At 32.6% G+C, this 20,050-nt stretch overlaps 2 protein-coding genes across 7 annotated transcripts in view; both read left to right on the top strand.

The window, feature by feature from the left end:
- LOC123205186 (probable disease resistance protein At1g61190) overlaps nucleotides 1–20,050 on the top strand; it is a 57,972-nt gene that overhangs the window by 18,111 nt on the left and 19,811 nt on the right. The gene's annotated exons all lie outside the window — the stretch shown is intronic.
- Nucleotides 14,675–18,817, top strand: LOC123205188 (probable disease resistance protein At4g27220). 6 transcript variants are annotated; one of them, XM_044622115.1, is made up of 5 exons: nucleotides 14,675–17,951; nucleotides 18,082–18,110; nucleotides 18,254–18,301; nucleotides 18,533–18,642; nucleotides 18,782–18,817. In XM_044622115.1, coding segments are annotated over exons 1-3 (3,126 nt in total). In that variant the 5' UTR covers nucleotides 14,675–14,855; the 3' UTR covers nucleotides 18,255–18,301; nucleotides 18,533–18,642; nucleotides 18,782–18,817. The 6 variants fall into 6 exon arrangements, with proteins under 6 accessions (XP_044478050.1, XP_044478048.1, XP_044478051.1 ...); XM_044622113.1 differs by having other exon boundaries at nucleotides 18,254–18,408; XM_044622116.1 differs by having other exon boundaries at nucleotides 18,254–18,408; nucleotides 18,499–18,642; nucleotides 18,791–18,817.

Genomic DNA, 20,050 nt, shown 5'->3' with positions numbered 1-20,050 from the left:
GGAGAAGAGACGAATCCTCATAATACTGGATGATGTATGGGGAAGAATTAAATTGGAGGAGACTGGTATTCCTTTTGGGAAGGACCATAGAGGTTGTAAGATCATGCTTACCTCTTGAAGCAAATATGTGTGCAATGAAATGGATTGTGACAAAATATTTATTTTTGGAACTTTCTCAATACAGGAATCGTGGGAGCTATTCAAGGAGCTCGTTGGAATGGATGCTGAAAATTCTATCAGAAGCTCAATCGCAGAAGATGTAGTTGCTGAATGTGATGGCTTGCTGATTGCAATTGTGACAATAGCAAGCGCATTAAAGAACAAAAATGAGCATGTGTGGATTGATGCAGCACAACAACTAAAAAAGTCTACTCCTACAGATATCCCAGGGATGCAAGAAAGTGTGATTTCATCTTTGGAGTTGAGCATCAAATATCTAGAAAGCGAGGATGCAAAATCATTGTTCTTCTTTTGTAGCATGTTTCCAGATGATTTTGAAATCCCAATTTAAGTTTTTGTTACATACAGAGTGGCTTTGAGGTGGTTCAAAAATGTTGAGACAATGAAGGATGTTAGACACAGAGTGCATGCTATTGTAAGTACCCTGACCTATTCTTTTCTCTTGATTTATGGAAAACATTGGGACACTATGGAAGAGTATGTAAAATTGCATGATGTTGTATGTGATGTTGCACATATAATGACACTTAAGTACAATCAAATATTCTTGGTCAAAGCTCGCACGGGTCTAAAAGAGTGGCCAAACAAAGATACATATGAAGATCTCACATGTATCTCATTGATATCAAATGATATTAAAGAGATACTAGATGTGATGGAATGCCCAAAGTTACAATCTTTACTATTGCAGGGAAATTCCAAATTGGTTTTCCATAACAATTTCTTTCAAGGCATGAAAGATCTTAGAGTTCTAGACTTAAGTAAAACACAATTATTGCCATTGCCCGAGTCACTTTCTTTGCTGGCAAATCTTAGAACATTATATCTTAATGGTTGCCAATTAGGTGACTTATCTATTATCGGGCATCTAAGTAAACTAGAAATTCTTAGCCTTAATGATTCTAATGTTAGGGAGATCCCAATATCTTTTAGTCTATTAATTCATTTGAGGTTATTAGCTTTGAACAATTGTAAGAAGTTTGCACAAATAGCATATGGTGTCATATCCTCTCTATGTAAATTAGAGGAGCTGTATGTTTTAGAAAGTTTTGAGCATTGGGATTTTGAAGGAGATGAGGGGGGTTTGAGAAGCAATGCAAAACTTGCTGAGTTACAGTCTTTGTCTGGACTGTCTAGCTTGCAAATTATTATACCAAACTTGAATTGCTTAATTGATAATGATGTGCCATTCAAAAACTTATCAAGCTTTACAATAATAATAGGTCTTGCGGGATATTTTGAATTTATTTGACATTGAATCTATTTGTAATATTTTGTAATGATAAAATTAAAATAAATTGAGATTAAAAATATAATAAAATAATTGAGATTGAGAGTTTGAGAGATTGAAAGTTTGAGAAATTTATAATTGTAATTGAAGGTGAAAATGAAAAAGTTAGTAGGTTTTTATAAGAAAAAAATAAATTAATTAAAAAATATAAAAAAAAAAAGTTAATCAGATGCTGGGAGAAGCAGGCTTCTCCTTCTGCTTCTCTTCTGCCTTCTGCCGCAAGGCAGATTCTGCTTCTGCTGCCTTGCGGCAGAAGCAAGGAAAACTTTTTTTTTTTTAACAAACAGTACCGGCCAGGCCAGCCCATGGGTATTATATAAAGGCTCAAGGCCTGGCCCTATAGGCCTGGCCCGACACTCTACAATACCAGGCTAGGCTTTATCGTGCCCGGGCTTTTTTTCGTGTTTCGGGTCAGGCCTCCATTCGATCCGACCCAATTGACATATCTAGCTACTGTCTTATTAAAATATGTTTATTTAGTTAGTCATAAACTATCTAAAAGTCTTATTTGTTTTTCAGGAAAATTAGCACAGTTCAACTAAATGGTATGACTCATGTATCACTAATTCAATAAGAAATTATTATTCTTGTTTGAGTAGTTATATTTTATAGTAATTTAAATATTTTTTTATACTTGTGATTGTATCTTCAATTTTTCCTTTGTTTTTGAATTCAAAGAAGAAGAAGAGACTTATTTTGCAATATGTTATAAAGGTGTGAATCATGTTCATCAATAATTTCCATTGATTTTTTCCAAAAAAAAAAAAAGAAGACCAACTATATTTTTTTTTTGATTTTGCATTATCTTTTTTTTTTTTGGTAACTGATTATGCATTAGGCAAGGAGACTCTTGTCATATTCCAGGTACTGAAATTTCTATGCTCTTGCTGATATGATATAGCTCTTAGGAAGGGAAGCAATTCTACAAGGGAATTAAAGATAATTTTTCAGGTATGAGGGTTTTTTTTGTTTTTAATTTTATTGAAAGTAAGGGGATATCTGGCTTGCTCTGGGTTATTTTTTAAAATATACTGCAACCTAAATGACAGTTTTACCTTATATTTATTTTTACCAAGACACCCCCACAATTATCTTTACGTTCTAAAAGACCAGGGGAGATCTTCCTGTTAAAATCAATGGCGTTAGGCTTCTTGTCGATACCATCTGCTGCAACCTTAACACTTTGAGTTCGACAAAGAAGTGTGCTCATGGCAGTGGTATGTGCTGCTTTTCTCTTCTATCGTAACTTTTGTTACTGTTGTTTGTTAGTTTTCTCATTTTATATCAATGTGATGGGTTTTGTTAGGTTGAGCCGGCTTTTCTATAACAAATGAACTTAGATTTAATTATCTAGAGATTGACAAAATCTGAAGTGTAATTAATTGTAGTAGAAGTAAGAGCAGGAGGATTACCTGAAATACATCAACTGAGACATGATTCTGCAATGCATACTGGTTTGAATCTTAATCAAATTTAACATTAATTTTATATTGGTTAAAGTTCATTTCCTAGCAATGCAAGAGCTTGGCATGTTTATGGTAACAAAAATGCAGGGGAATACAGAGCATGAAATTGTAGCGGAAAAAGAAAAGCAGACAAGGTGATGAGGTTTAGATATTTTTTGCCATTTATAGTCTGTTGAATTTTGATTCATTAAAATTTTCCTAGAAATAACATATTAGCATCAAATAAAATCCTTATTGCAGCATTAATGATTATGCATTGTTAATATCACAAACAGGTGGGCAATTTCAGTGTGGCAAGGTGGCACTCCAATGGATGCTTAGCAGAGGAGACAAGTCATACTCGCGTTTAATTTTGGTATTGAATTCCCTCACTCTTGCTGATATAGCTCTAATGCCTATCTAATTTGTCATACTGATACAATTCTATTGTTTTTGAACATAGTATGAAGAAAACATACATGTTGTTGAAAATTTTTAATGGAAATTGAGGTGAAAACATACAATTCTATTGTTTTTGAACATAGTTTGAGGAAAGCATACATGTGGTTGAAAATTTGTAATGGAAAATTGAGCGAGAACAAGCTTGAAAACAGGTATTTAGGTGTTCTGAATAGAATATTTAGGTGTTGCATCTGTTTTAGTTTTCTTTTCTAATTTCTTGCCTATGCTATATCAATTTTTATCTCATAAAACCATTTCTGAGTTAGAATAATATGTCAGGGAAGATGCATACCTATCAAGGATGTCTGTTTCTATCATATGGTCCTGTTATCAATGAGAAGCATACATCAAGCCTATGGCTGACTTTATTCAGAAAGAGCTGGAGAAATTCTCAATGCCTTAGGTGGTCAAGATATTCTTTAGTTCCTATGGAACCTTAAAGGCCAAGAAGTTGGCAACGATCATACTCTGATATACCAGGTTTGACTATAAAACTCAATTTCATAAGTTTTAGGTTTCATCTTTCTTGTTTGCCCTAAATTATGAGCACTGTCAGAACTGTTGTCTAACCAACTTTCTTCATCTCTGATATTTACCCTCATCATTAGGTTTGGCATACAAAATTTGGTTGGTTAACCCCTTGGAATATTCATTTCTTTCAACATATTTTGTTTTTTAGAGTCGAGTAGGGCCAGTACAATGGTTGAAGTTCTACACCGATGAGGTTCTCATTGAGTTTGGCCGACGAAAGTGTTTTGAGTCTTCTAACATTTTCATTCAGGTATATGATTAGTTACAAATATAGCAATTTTTGGTGTCTATATGAGCACAGAAATGGCTATCTGCAAAGTTAAATTAATAGTTGTATTTACAATTGCAGCTTTGTGAGTGAACACATAAAAACACTTGAAGAGATTGACATGGAGTACAGAGAATTGCAGATGAATTGAAAGCAGCTAGAAATGGAAGTAAATGACTGCGTCCCATTCCCAGATGCAGACTGAGAGCCATACTCTTCACAAGCAGAGTGAAGGTCATGATGACATTTAGCAGAGATCGTAGGAAGGGAAGTTAACTGTAAGTGATGCTGTGTCCCACCAATTGGACTACTACGTTGTCAGTTAATGATAAATCATCGCAGTTTTCACAAATTCATGAAATCATTTTATAGTATTGGATCCTGTTAGTGATGCCTGTCAAGAAAATATTTTACTATTAGATCTAACACTGTCCTGAGAGCAAATTGTAACTGTGAAAGTACTATTAGATCTAATGCTATAAATGGTTAATGTTTTATTATTAGATGTTGGCCTAATCCCTTCGCAATTACCACAGATTTTTCTTTTGAAAATTCACCTATTTAAAATGGTTAATGTTTAAATGGGTGAAAACTAATTATTTCAAACTTAACGGCAAAGAATCGTCATTTTATCCAACCTTTAGTGGGGAATGGGAATTGGCCTGTTAATAATATACCCATGCAAACCTAAACTACTTTTGATTAGTATATTGTGACATCAAAAAATTTTCAATAAAACCATATATATTTGTAATGAGTAAATTTGGACATTAATAATAATTTGTCATTATGTAATTGGGTGTTATTTTCTTGAATTCAAAACCACGAATCACAATTACATGAAAATATGTCATAATTGATACTTAAATTGATACTCATTATAAGTTTAATTCGAGTTTGGTTATTATAATATTATTGCGTTCTCAATGAAAGACTTAATTATTGATGCGTACAAAGCCATATTACCAAATTAAATAAAGCCATTTCAAATCTTAATGGTGGCATTTACCTGATCTGCATAATTATATGTATGGTTAAGGAACAGAGTTGAAATATTATATATATAATGCTCTTCAAGTGGTGGCCATTAGATGCATCAAACAAGCAAACTTGAGTTGGTTTCCATTTGACCCATTATATAGGTTGGATATAAGCTGCTCAAGGTGGGCTTGACCCAAATTAATTTGAAATTATCTATTGTTTTCACTCTTCATAGTATTTTTATCGTTTTAATTTATTCACCAAATTATCCTAATCAAATATTAGTAAAACACACAATATAATATTTTATCTTATTTATAAAAATTACATACTAAGACCTTTAAAATGAGTTAATAATCTAACTAACCAAATTATATTCTTACTACTTAATAAAAAAATAAAATATTTAAGTAAAAAATAAAAAATAATATGAGTAATTACAATTATATAAAAATGCAACTATATGCAATTTGTAAAGTTTTCAATTATTGTTGATATTATTTTTCAATATTTCCATAATTTATCAATAGAAACTATGTGTTGTACACAATTGGCTAAAAGACTTGTTCCATCAGAGGTATAGTAAAATTCCAAAGTCCTACCCAAGAACCAATTTTTGTTAAGATTTTTAGTTAAGCTTAAGGATAAAATCGCTATTTTAAAAATGATATTAAAAAAATATATAATTCATTATATTTTCCTCCGAAGTTTTAAAAAGTTATAATTTTACCCTTGCCTAAAGTATTCTAAGTTTGAAAAGTCACATTTTCACTCCTAAACCTAGGGTTTCCATCTTTTTTCAACTTCAGCAGCCCCTCAAAACTTTTAAAAACAACAGTTTCTCCCCCCTTGAACTTCAGTTTTGTGGCATCCCTTTTGCCATCCTCTTCAACCTTCTCATTCGCTTGAGCTGATGGGAAACAATGGTGTGACAAAGAGACATCTCTTTGTCACACCACTATTTCCTATTGGCTTAGGGGAAATAGGATATTAGAGAAGATGTCGACAAAGGAGGATGTCTGAGAGGACGCTAATGAAGGAGGATGTTGAAAGGAATGTTGCTTTCAAGAGGGGGTGAAATGCTATTTTTAAGAGTTATGGGGGGCAACTGAAGTTGGAAAAAGATGGAAACCCTAGATTTGTGAAAAAAAAATGTAATTTTTCAAAGTTAGAAAACTTTATGTAGGAAAGAAGTTATTAGTTTTTAAAATTAGTAGGGAAAGTATAATTAGTTATATTTTTTTAATATTATTTTTAAAATAATGATTTTATCTTTAATCATAACTGAAAATTTTAGTAGAAATTGACCTATGGGTGAGACTTTACGTTTTTGAAAGTTAGAGGGTGGGACTTTAGGATTGCACCTTTGGTGAGAACAAGTCTTTTAGCCTATACAATTTAAATACATAGATGATGCGCTATTATGTAATTGGTTTTGAATTAAAGATAAAGTAATACTCAATCATATGATGAATATCATTTGTGGACTCAAATTGTATACCAAAAGTGTATACACATAACATTACTCATAATTTATCCCTAACAATTTTTATTGAAGTAACATTTCTTCAAAACATTCAAGTCAATTCATGTTGTGTTGGGTTACTTTCATATGAACCTTAATACTATCCGATTTAATTATGAATCGTATTAGATTGACCTGAAATAAATTTCCTATCAGAAATACTTAATTCTAACATGATTTTTTTTGTATTGTATCGTATTGGAATTGCAACTTAACCTAATCTCAACAACTAATCAAACTTTGAGAGCAACATACCAACTACTTTCTTTATAAAATATAAATAATAATCAAATACTAACAGTGAACAAGAATCAATTGCTTATAAGTTTAATGTGAATGATTCAGTGTAAACTCAATTCATTCATCTATGGAAGAAAGTTCCACCGAATTCAATTTATTTAACTTTAATTGATTGATTGTGGAAACTTACCATGTGGACAGAATTATAATTTATCAAAGGGAGAAGGACTATTTCCCACCCAACTTTTGATGCATTTTCAAGATGCCACCCACGCCAGATGAAAATTCAGTTTTCCCACCCATGACCAAACTGCCGTCCATTTTTTCAGTTAGGAACAGGGGCAAAATCGTCATTTACTATTTAAAACATTAAAACTTTAAAATTTAACCGTTTCCCCCTTCAGGTTTCAAAAAGTAATTAACCTATCCTCAAAGTTTAAAAACTTTAATTTCACCCCCTAGGGTTTTGCTTCCTTCTCCGGCCACCACCGACGGCAGCTGCAATCGATCGATGGGAGATCTCCGACTACAAAGGACGACGAAGGACGACCCTTCGTCGCCCAGATCTGGACGACGAACCGTCGTCCAGATCTGGAAGAACAGACGAAGGACGACGCTTCGTCGTCCTTCGTCGTAGAGTTTGGATGGAGCGACGAAGAGAGACCTCTTCGTCGCACGGTGGTGCGATGAAGAGATCTCTGTCTCTTCGTCGCATTGTGCGACGAAGAGATCTCCGTCTCTTCGTCGCACCGTGCACCAGGAGAAGGAGATCTCCATCTCTTCCTTCTTCGGCCACCACCGCCGTCGCACCAGGAGAAGGAGGAGGCAGGTGACTACGCCGGAGACGATGTCGGGAGATGAAGTTGAAGAATGGGGGTGAAACTGCTAGTTTTGAAAGTTATGGGGGGCGACTGTTTTTTTGAAAAATTTGGAAACCCTAGGTTTGGGGGTGAAAATGTTAGTTTTCAAAGTTTAAAAACTTTAGGTAAGATGAAATGTTAGTTTCTAAAACCTAAGGGGGGTGAAGGAAAACCCTCACATCAATTTTGGGATGAATTTTGCAGAGGGGTATTTTTGTCATTTCATCTAACAAGGGTAAAATAGACATTTTACCCTTATGCAAACAGAAACCATCCACATTAACAACTCATGGGTGGGAAAACTGGATTTTCATCTGGCGTGTGTGGTATTTTGAGAACGCATCAAAAGTTGGGTGGGAAATAGTCCTTCTTCCTTTATCAAAGTAAGAAAAAAGAGACCTCATCAATTAATTATTTTACAATTCAAAGTGGAGTAGTTGAACTTTATTCCTGCTTTTTCTGGCTTCACATTCTATTGTCGAGAAAGTTATCAATTATTAGGATTATTGGAGAGAAGTCACTGTCAAAATTATATTTATATTAATAAAATGTAGTTCAATTTGATCCACAATATATGGCATGGATTTAAAATTTTTAAATTAAATTAGATTTTGGAAAGAAATTTTGAGTCTCACCCATCTTCATCTTCACATGACACTAATTCAATATATCGCATAAGTTTAAAATTTTTCTTGTTTTTTTTTGATTTCATTCCTCATAAACTCATTTGCATCTTTTAGGAAGCTATCAAATCACATTGACTGTACTCTTTAAATTAATACCCAATAAAATCAATATCTTCTTTGCATACTTGGTCAATAGCAAATTACAATTTCACACACTGTTTGTTAAATTATTTTCAAAACAATAATCGAAAACTCTTGGCAGAAAAACATGGCATACGTCTCTTTTTGTGATTACATTATAAAATATATTCATTAATTAATTAGTATTTTCTAGAAGTTTGAATCAATACATATTCAAACAAAACTCAATTTGAATCTAACTCTAATCAATTTTGTAGTTTAGGAGGATTTCTACTATAATAGATTGTTGTAACAAATTTTAGATATAATCTGCTAATTTACAAATCGGGTTGAGGCTTGACAAGAAAAGCTTATGATCCATCATAATGCAATCTACAAAAATTAGAAATATAAAAAAAAATTATATTGATTGTGAACACGTATTGACTCAATTCATTGAAATGGAAGTTTCATAAAATTCAACTGATTTGACACTAAAAAATGACCACTCACCTTTTTTATTTGTGGTGGAAAAGGAAGAGTCAAGTTATGGCTAATAGATAATTAATCTGTCAAAGACAGAAACATTTTCCAAGAAATAGCCATAGGAAAATTGACTTTCATCCATCTTTATCTTCATCTTCACCTAGTGGGTATTTACTATAATCTCTTTTTATCTTCAGTATCTTCCGGTCTCTAGATATTAATCATTCAAAAGCCACTCATAAAAAAAAATTGTTTATATACTCATAATTCTTGCTCACCCATTTTAATACCACTAAAAATACCTTGGCTCATAGCTTGTTTTTTGGCTCCCATACGTTCAAATATATATTTTGGAAACTAAATTTTACTTTAATTCATCTTCATCTTCATACTGTGAATCTCTACTATAATCTCTTTCTCCTCTTTTTTTTATTTTATACCTTATTAACTCATTCACAGACGGTGGATTTTGAATGAATTCTTTAACTTTTTTTTTTTTCTTTTCAAGCTCAGAAGACTGAATAAACTTTCTCTCTTACCCATCTTCACATGGTGGGGTCTTCCCCACAAAATTTAAAATCTGAAGGCGTGATTACAGGTTGTGGCAGTGGTTTCTAGCTAAAAAGTAAGGTGTGCTACTGTACGTTTTCACGCCAAATGGACTTTGACAAGACAAGAATTACAGTAGGACAGTAGGAGAAAGACTTGCGTTAGTCCAATTGTTTCAAAATTATTTTTGTACTTTATTTTTCAAATTATTATTATTTTAGTCTTGCTCTTTTCCATTTTAGAAAAAAGTCTATCTCAACTTCGACTTACGCAAAAAACCTCAACTTCACTTGTTGTATGGTTTGATTTTAGGTTGAATACAAATTATAATTTCAATTTGATAAATCACCCTCAAAGTAAAAATTCAATCAGATAATTTATTTTGAGTTCAATTAGATAATAAAAATCGTGTTAAATTTTTTTAACCCTAATCCAACCCTCTAATATTTGAGTTGACCTGACTTGACCAAAATTAACGTGAAATTATCTATTGTTTTCATTCTCTAAAATATTTTTATCGTTTTAGTTTATTCACTAAATTATCCCAACAATTATTAGTAAAACGCATAATATAATATTTTATCTTATTTACAAATAGTCTAAAAATTACATACTAAGACCTTTAAATTGCATCAATAATCTAACTAACCAAATCACATTCTCACTACTTAATAATAAAATTAAATATTTAAATAAAAATAAAAAATAATATAAGTAATTACAATTATATAAAAATGCAACTATGTGCAATCCATAAAGTTTTCAATTGTTGTTGATATTATGTTTCAGTAATTCTATAATTTATCAATAAAATTATGCGTTGTACACAATTGGCTAAAAGACCTATTCCCACCAAAAGTATAGTGAAATTCCAAAGTCCCACCCTCCAACATTCGAAAACCCAAACACCCACCTATAAATCAATTTTTGTTAAAATTTTTAGTTAGAGGTAACAGTAAAATATTATTTAAAAAATAATATTAAAGAATTATATAATTCATTATATTGTCCCCCAAGTTTTAAAAACTAATAACTTCACCCTTGCCTAAAGTTTTCTAAGTTTGAAAAGTCACATTCCACCTTCCCAAACCTGGGGTGAAGTTGTTAGTTTTTAAAACTTGTAAGGAAAGTATAATGAGTTATATATATATTTTTTAATACTATTTTTAAAATAATGATTTTACCCTTAACCATAACTGAAAATTTTAACAGAAATTGGCTCATAAATGAGTGTTTGGATTTTTGGAAGTTGGAGGGTTAGACTTTGAGATATCACTATACTTTGGGAGGGAACAAGGCTGTTGGCCTTCACAATTTAGGTATATAAATTATGTATTATCATGTAATTAATTTTGAAATTAAAGATAAGTAACACCCAATCACATGATAAATATCATTTGTGTACTCAAAGGGTGTTGGCCTACACAATTTAGGTATATAAATGACGTATTATCATGTAATTAATTTTGAAATTAAAGATAAGTAACACCCAATCACATGATGAATATCATTTGTGTACTCAAATTTTATACCAAAAGTGTGTATACACAACATTGTTCATAATTTATTCCTAACAAAATTTATTAAAGTAACATTTCTTAAAAATATTCGAGTTGATTCATGTCATGTCGAGTTACTTTCATGTGAATCTTAATACTATTCGATTTAATTTCGAATCGTATTAGATTGATCCAAAATAAACTGTGTCAGAAAAACTTAACTTTAACCTGATTTTTTTTCATGTTGGGTTAATGGATCATGTTGAAATTGTAGCGTAATCTAATCTCAACAACTATGCAAACTTTGAGAGCAACATACTAACTACTTTCTTCATGAAGTATAAACAATAATCAAATACTAACACTGAACAAGAATCAATTGCTTATAACTTTAGCGTGAATGATTTAGTGTAAACTCAATTCATTCATGTATGAAGAAAGTTCCACCGAATCAATTGATTTAACTTTAATTGATTGATTGCATTATGTAATTGGTTTTGAATTAAAGATAAAACAACACTAAATCATATTATGAATATCATTTGTGGACTCAATTTATATAACAAAAGTGTATACACATAATATTATTCATAATTTATCTTTAACAAATTTTATTGAAGTAATATTTCTTCAAAACATTCAAGTTAATTCATGTCATATTGGGTTACTTTCATGTGAACATTAATACTACCCGATTTAATTTTGAATCTTGTTAGATTGATCTGAAATAAATTTCCTATCAAAAATACTTAACTCTAACATGATTTTTTATGTATTGTATCTGTTGGAATTGCAGCTTAACCTAATCTCAACAACTAAGCAAACTTTGAGAGCAACATACCAACTACTTTCTTTATAAAATATAAATAATAATCAAATACTAACAGTGAATAAGAATCAATTGCTTATAAATTTAGTGTGATTGATTCAATGTAAACTCAATTCATTCATCTGTAGAAGAAAGTTTCACCGAATCAATTGATTTAACTTTAATTGATTGATTGTGGAAACTCACCATGTGAACAGAATTATAATTTATCAAAGTAAGGAAAAAGAGAACTCATTAATTAATTATTTTACAATTCAAAGTGGACTAGCATCAGCTTTATTATTGCTCTGGCAAAAGCTGAACTTTGTTCCTGCTTTTTCTGATTTCACATTCTATTGTCGGAAAAATTATCAATTATTAGGATTATTGGAGAGAAGTCACTGTCAAAATTATATTTATATTAATAAAATGTAATTCAATTTGATCCACAATACATGGCATGGATTTAAAAATTTTAAATTAAATTAGATTCTGGAAAGAAATTTTGAGTCTCATCCGTCTTTATCTTCATATGACACTAATTCAATATATGACATAGGTCTAAAATTTTTCTTGCTTTTTTTAATTTCATATCTCATAAACACATTTGCATCTTTTAGAAAACTATCAAATCATATTGATTGTACTCTTTACATTAATACCCAATAAAATCAATATTTTCTTACATACCTGATCAACAACAAATTACAATTTCACACATTGTTTGTTAAATTATTTTCAAAATAAGAATCAAAAACTCATAATAGAAAAACATGGCATACATCTCTTTTTATGATTACATCATAAAATATATTTATTAATTAATTAGTATTTTCTAAAAGTTTGAAAAAATACATATTCAAACAAAACTCAATTTGAATATAATTCTAATCAATTTTATAGTTTAGGAGGACTTCTACTATAACAAATTGTTGCAACTGATTTTAGACACAATCCGCAAATTTACAAATCGGATTGAAGCCTGATGAGAAAGGCTTACGGTCCATCATGATACAATCTATAAAAATTAAAAAAAATAAAAAAGAATTATATCATTTAATTGATTTGACGCTGAAAAATGACCACTCACCTTTTTTTTGTGTGTGGTGGAAAATGGCAACTTTCTGGCATACCCATTTGAAATTTGACTTCCATTCATCTTTATCTTGATCTTTGTGTGATGGGTCTCTAATATAACCTCTCTCTTATCTTTAATATCTTTCAATCTTGAGATATCTTCCACTCATAAAAAAGATATGTTTATTATAATCTTGTCCTTATCTTTAAACATTTCAAGTCTATTCCATCAGATTAGGGATGACAATGGGGAGGGGCAGGGAGGGGATATCAATCCCCGTCCCCGTCTCTGTAGGGGATTTCAATCCCTATCCCCGCCCCGTCCCCATTATGGGGATAAAAAAAAATCCCCGTCCCCTCCCCGCAAAGGAAAATCCCCTCCCTATCCCCTCCCCGTCCCCGTGGGGAAAAATCCCCTCCCCATCCCCGCCCCGTCCTTACGGGGAAAAATCCCCTCCCCATCCCCGTCCCGTCCCCGCGGGAAAAAATCCCCTCCCTATACCCGTAAATATAAATTTTAATTCCTTTATGTATTTCAATAAATAAAATAAATTATATTCTCCAAAAATATCACTTGCTACAAGAGCTACAAAATATTCATTGTTATTTTAGTTCAAATACAAAGTTTTCATAAAATCTAACAATATGCAATAATCAATCTCTTCATTAGTAGCTCTTCATGTATGTGATTTAGGGTAATTTTATAATAACATTAAATTTAACACTTTTCATTCACTTTAATTGATTTTATCAAGTTATAATTTGTTTTTTTTTTTGTGTAAAACCTGGTGGATTGACTAACTGAAGTTGAAATAGAATTAATATGATACATTTGTATTTTATGATAATGAGATTCTGATGTTTTTTTTAATATATTAGATTAATAGTTTAGAAATTAGTAAAAACTAATAATTGATAATTCAAAAATTAGTAAAATTAAAGTTATAGTTTTAATAAATCACAATGTAAAAATTTCTAGAACTTAATAGTTTATAAATTATTATATTAATATATTAGATTTAGGGGTGGGGTGGGGAGGGGAAGGGATGGGATGGGGCGGGGCGGGGCGGGGAGGGGAGGGGAGGGGAGGGGAGGGGCGGGGCGGGGCGGGGCGGGGCGGGGCGGGGACATATGTATCCCCGTCCCCGCCCCGTCCCCGATTACGGGGATTTTTTTCATCCTCATCCCTGCCCCTTTTCCCGTTTTTATCGGGGAATCCCCTCCCCGTTAGGGTCGGGGCCCCTAAAGTCTGGCCCAAATTGCCATCTCTACATCAGTTCATAGCATAACCAACGTTTGAAATGATATATCACAAATAAGTCAAAACGTTTCATTTCAACCTAAAGCTTCGTATCGGTTTTACTGGTGGATTCATACCAAACTAATTCAACTCAAGTTTTGCGTTAAATTTGATTTGAATAAAATTCAGATTAAAATTTCAATTTGATAGTTTAATCTAAGTTTAATTCAAATCTTCATCTAATAATAATTTTCATCATCGTATCAATAATTTGCTCAAATAAACCTCAGCTGGATTCAATTAGATAATTAATTATTTTATAATTCAAAGTAGTGGAAAATGAAGATTAAACTAGCAAAGTAGCATTAGCTTTATTAAGTGCTCTTGCAAAAGCTAAACTTTGTTATTGATTAATTAATAATTCATGCTTAATATAATAATACTTGTGCAAAACCTGAGCTGGTTTCCATTACCAAATTGTTGTAATGAGACAGTTTTTTTTTTTTTTTTATCTGATTGTGGTGGGGAATCACTTCTACCACAAAAGGCGGAGGATAGAAGTATTATAAGAGATGAATTACGTGCCATTCTCTTCTCTTTCCTACCTTCTATCCATCATTATTCATCCTTGATCTCTTGACAACAAAAAACACTCAAAATTTACATCATGGAAATTGTTACTTCATGTGTTAGTTCCATTTCTGAAATTATTTTCAGCCGCTTGTTCGATGCACCAGGACGTCAGATTGGCTACCTGCTTAACTACAATGACAACATCAAAACTTTACAAAAGCAAGCTCAGAAACTCAAGGCTACCAGAGACAGCATACAAGTGAGAATTGATGCTGCTGAAAGAGACAGAGAAATTATCTTACCTGATGTCCAAAGCTGGATATCTGAAGTTGATGATGTCTGTGCAGAAGCAGAAAAGTTTTTTGAAGATGAAGACAGCGTGAACAAGATGTGCTTCAAAGGGCGGTGCATTAATGTCCGATCACGTTACCGGTTCAGCAAGGTGGCAAAGCAGAAGATAACGGTGATCACTCAGCTCCAAGAAGGTGGAAAATTTCAAACTCTATCTCAGCCTGCTCCTCCTCCTTCAAGCATTATCATTCCAACTGTTGGATTTTCTGGAATTTTTGAATCCAGAGAATCAATCAAGAATGAAATTATGGAGGCCTTGAAAGATGACAAGGTCAGCATAATTGGAATATGTGGGCTGGGGGGTGTGGGCAAGACCACACTAGTGAAACAAGTTGGCAAACTAGCTGAAGAAGAAAAGTTGTATAGTTCAGTAGTTATGGTAGTTGTGTCTCAAACCCCAAATATCATGAATATTCAAAGAGAAATTGCTTACATGCTAGATCTGAAGTCATTACCTGATTATCCTGAATCAGCGCGAGCAAGTGCCTTGTGGGAGAGAATTAAGAAGGAGAAGCAAATCCTCATAATACTAGATGATGTTTGGAGAAGAATTAAATTGGAGGAGATTGGTATTCCTTTTGGGAAGGACCACAGAGGTTGTAAGATCATGCTTGCCTCTCGAAGCAAAGATGTGTGCGATGAAATGGATTGTGACAAAATATCTATTGTTAGAACTTTATCAAAACAGGAACCATGGGAGCTATTCAAGGAGCTTGTTGGAATGGATGTCGAAAATTCTAGCATAAGCCCAATCGCAAGAGAAGTAGTCGCCGAATGTGATGGCTTGCCAATTGCAATTGTGACAATAGCAAGCGCATTAAGGAACAAAAATGAGCATGTGTGGATTGATGCAACACGACAACTAAAAATGTCTGCTTATACAGATATCCCAGGGATGCAAGGAAGTGTGATTTCATCTTTGGAGTTGAGCATCAAATATCTAGAAAGTGATGATGCAAAATCATTGTTCTTCTTCTGTAGCGTGTTTCCAGAGGATTTTGAAATCCCAATTGAAGTTTTAGTTACATATGGAATGGCTCTGAGGTGGTTCAAAAATGTTCATACAATGAAGGATGTTAGACACAGAGTGCATGCTATTGTAAGTATGCTGACCTCTTCTTTTCTCTTGATTTATGAAAAACATCGGTACACTATGGAAGAGTGTGTAAAATTGCATGATGTTGTACGTGATGTTGCACGTATAATAGCACATAAGTACAACCAAATAATCTTGGTCAAAGCTCGCACTGGTTTAAAAGAGTGGCCAAACATATATACATTTCAAGATCTCACATGTATCTCATTAATGTCAAATGATATTAGAGAGGTACCAGATGTGATGGAATGCCCAAAGTTACAGTCTTTACTATTGCAGGGAAATTCTAGAATGGTTTTTCCTAACAATTTCTTTCAAGGCATGAAAGATCTTAGAGTTTTAGACTTGAGTAAAACTCTATTATTGCCACTGCCAGAGTCACTTTCTTTGTTGGCAAATCTTACAACATTGTATCTTAACGGTTGCAAGTTAGGTGACCTATCTATTATCGGGCAACTAAGTAAACTAGAAATTCTTATCCTTAATAATTCTAATGTTAGGGAGATCCCAGAATCTTTCAGTCGATTAATTCATTTGAGGTTATTAGCTTTGAACGATTGTGAAAAACTTGCACGAATAGCACATGGTGTCATATCTTCTTTGTGTAAATTGGAGGAGTTGTATGTTTTAAAAAGTTTTGAGCATTGGGATTCTGAAGGAGATGAGGGGGGTTTGAGAAACAATGCAAAGCTTGCTGAGTTACAATCTTTGTCTAGACTGACTAGCTTGCAAATCATTATCCCAAACTTGAATTTCTTAATTGATAATGATGTGCCATTCAAAAACTTATCAAACTTTGCAATAATAATAGGTGGTGTAGGATATGTTGAAAAGCACAACTTTATGATTTCTTCAAAAGAATATTCAAGAAAATTGTTGATGTCAAATGATGATAAGGTTATGATTTCAGGATTGATTAATTGCCTAAAGAATTTGGTAATTGGACAAACGAAATATTTAGAAGTAGGAAGGTGTGAATCAGTGGTAGATATATTTGATTGTGAAGTGCTTAAGTTGACATATGGAAAAAGAATGTTGCTTTTACAGTTAAAGGAACTACATTTGAAATATCTGCCAAACATGACACATATATGGAAAGGTAAAACTCAATACATAAACCTTTTGAACTTGAAGAGAATAGAATTACGGATGTGCCCAAAGTTAGTTAAAGTATTTTCACAAGATTTATTGCAGAGTCTTATTAGTTTGGAAGAAATGATGATATCTGTTTGTGACAATTTAGAGGAGATTTTCATAATGAAAGAAGAAGAGGAAATAGTACCACCAAGGAAAGATCTCACCACAACCTCCCCAAGTTTGAGAAACTTAACTTCTATAGAAATAGTAGGATGCAGTAAATTAAAAAGTCTCTTCACCCCCTCCATAGTCGAAGGCCTTGTGAAGCTCAGAAGGCTTCAAGTATATTCTTGCTCAACATTGGAAGAAATAGTCACAAATGAGGAAGTATCATCATCATTAACAAAGAAGATTGTTTTTCCTAGTTTGTCCAACTTGGGGCTTAAATGGCTAAGTAACATTGGTTGTTTTAGCTCAGGCTCATATTCTATCGAATTTCCAATTTTGGAGATGCTTGTGATAATTGAATGTCCAAATATGAAGATTTTTGGTTTTGGAGAACAACTAACACCAAAGCTCAACAAAGTGATGATAGATATGTTTGATGAAGGACGATGGATGGGTAACCTTAACTCCACAATTGAGCAATTGTTCATAGAAGAACAAGTATGTGAGTTAGATAATTGTTGATTGTAAACAATTGTAAATATTTTTGAATAAATTGTATTGTCTTCTTAAAATATGTATAGTTAGCAGTATGACATTAATAATCTAAAAATTGTGATTGGTTTTGCAGGAGAAAATTGCAAAGGAAACGACTAATTGGTATGAATTATGTATCACTAATTCAATAACAAATTATTATTCTTGTTGAAGTAATTTAAAGATTTTATATTTGTAATTACATCTTTGAATTTTGAATTCTTAAAAACACTACTCCTATTATGTCTCTATTGTCTGAATTACAGAAGAAAAAGTAGCAGGGGAGACATGTTTCTTAAGCTCGTTTAATCAAGGTACTGAAATTCCCTTCCTCCAAGGCAAAAGGGAAGGGAAGCAATTCTACAAGGGAAATTAACAATAATGTTACAAGTATAGAGGGGTTTCTGATAGTTTATTCAAAGTGAGGGTATATCTAGCTGGCTCTGGGATATTTTAATATTGCAAATTTATTGTAACCTAAACAATAGTTTTACCTTTTATTTTTGTGCAGACTGATCCCCACAATTATCTTTACTTATGGTCAGGCCAAGGAAGATCTTCCTGTTAAAATCAACGGCCTTAGGCTTCCTGTCGATACCATCTGCCGCAACCCTAACGACTTTGAGTTCGACAAAGAAGCGTGCTCACGGCAGTGGTATGTATGAATTCAATTGAATTGCAAATATTTATACTATTTGTACAATATTTAGGTGTAAAATACTTTTTTCTTTCTTCAATGGCTTGATACCACAACAAAATAGTTTGTTTTGATTCACATGAGAAAATTGTAACAGAAAATGCAGGGGAGTACAGGGCATGGAATTGTAGCAGAAAAGGAAAAGCAGACAAACTGAAGAGGTTTTAGATATCATTTGTAATTTATACTGTTGAATTTTTATTCATTACATTTTTCCTAGAAATAGCAAGGAATAAAATCCTTACTTCAATATTAATGATTATGCATTATCAATATCACAGACAGGTGGGCAATTTCAGTGTGGCAAGGTTGCATGCTGATGGAAACTTAGCAGAAGAGACACTTGTCATACGCTCGTTTAATTAAGGCACTGAATTCCTTCACTCTTGCTGATATAGCACTAATGCCAATTTCATTTGTCATGCTGATACAATTCTATTGTTTTTGAACATAGAGTATAAAGAAAACATTCATTTGGTCGAAATTTGTGATGCAAAATTTAGGGGAAAACAAGCTTGAAAACAGGTATGTTAACAAATTGCCATCAATGTATTCTCATTATTACATTACGTGTAAGCTCAAATGACTTGATGATCAAATATAGAAGAAATAATCATGAACAAGAAAGGAGAAAAGGTGGATGTTTGCATCAACAGAGAAGATGGTGTTCCTAGCTTAAATAAGATGAAACTTACTTTGTTTCAGAAGAGGATTTATCCACAGTTCTCTATTTCTACTACTAGGTCAAGAATCTGTCTGCTGGAGAGAATATTTAGGTGGTGCTTCTGTTTTAGTATATTATCTCATTGCTTGCCTGTGGTAAATTATTTTTTATATCATAAACCATTTCTGAGTGAGAATAATATGCCAGGCAAGATGCATATATATCAAGGCTGCCTGTTTCTATCATACAGGCCCTAGTTTCAACAATTGGATGACGTGATTCAGAAAGCGTTGGGGAAATTCCCTAAGCCTGATGAGGTGCATTTAAATTTCTTGAAATACTCTTTCTTTATATGATTCTTTTGCAGCACAAAAATCAGTATATATATTAAAATATGACTTGCCTTGGTTGTGGTGATTTGATGGGATTAGTCTCTACAACTTTTCTTTGACTTTTATATGTGAACTACAGGTAATGAAATTCTTTAGTGCCTATGGGGTACTAGTCAGTTATGTTGAGAATGCTAGTGATCCGTAAAAAAGACCAGATGGAGGAGTGCAGAACTTAAAAAGCTGTGGATTTGGCAACAATCATACTCTGATTTGTCAGGTTGGACAGTAAAACCCAATTTCATAGGTTTTAGATACATCTTTCTTGTCTGCCCGTAATGATGGGTACTATCACAACTGTTGTTTATTGATT

This window comes from Mangifera indica, unplaced genomic scaffold (assembly GCF_011075055.1).
Source record: "Mangifera indica cultivar Alphonso unplaced genomic scaffold, CATAS_Mindica_2.1 Un_0002, whole genome shotgun sequence".
Lineage (NCBI taxonomy): Eukaryota > Viridiplantae > Streptophyta > Magnoliopsida > Sapindales > Anacardiaceae > Mangifera > Mangifera indica.
The sequence above is the reverse complement of the archived record's forward strand: the minus strand, read 5'-3'. Positions and strand labels throughout refer to the sequence as shown.

Coding starts and splice junctions, on each gene's coding strand:
- LOC123205188 (XM_044622115.1), top strand. CDS start 14,856: ATGGAAATTGTTACTTCATGTGTTAGTTCCATTTCTGAAATTATTTTC. Junction 17,952..18,081: donor AATTGTTCATAGAAGAACAA/GTATGTGAGTTA, acceptor TTGGTTTTGCAG/GAGAAAATTGCAAAGGAAAC.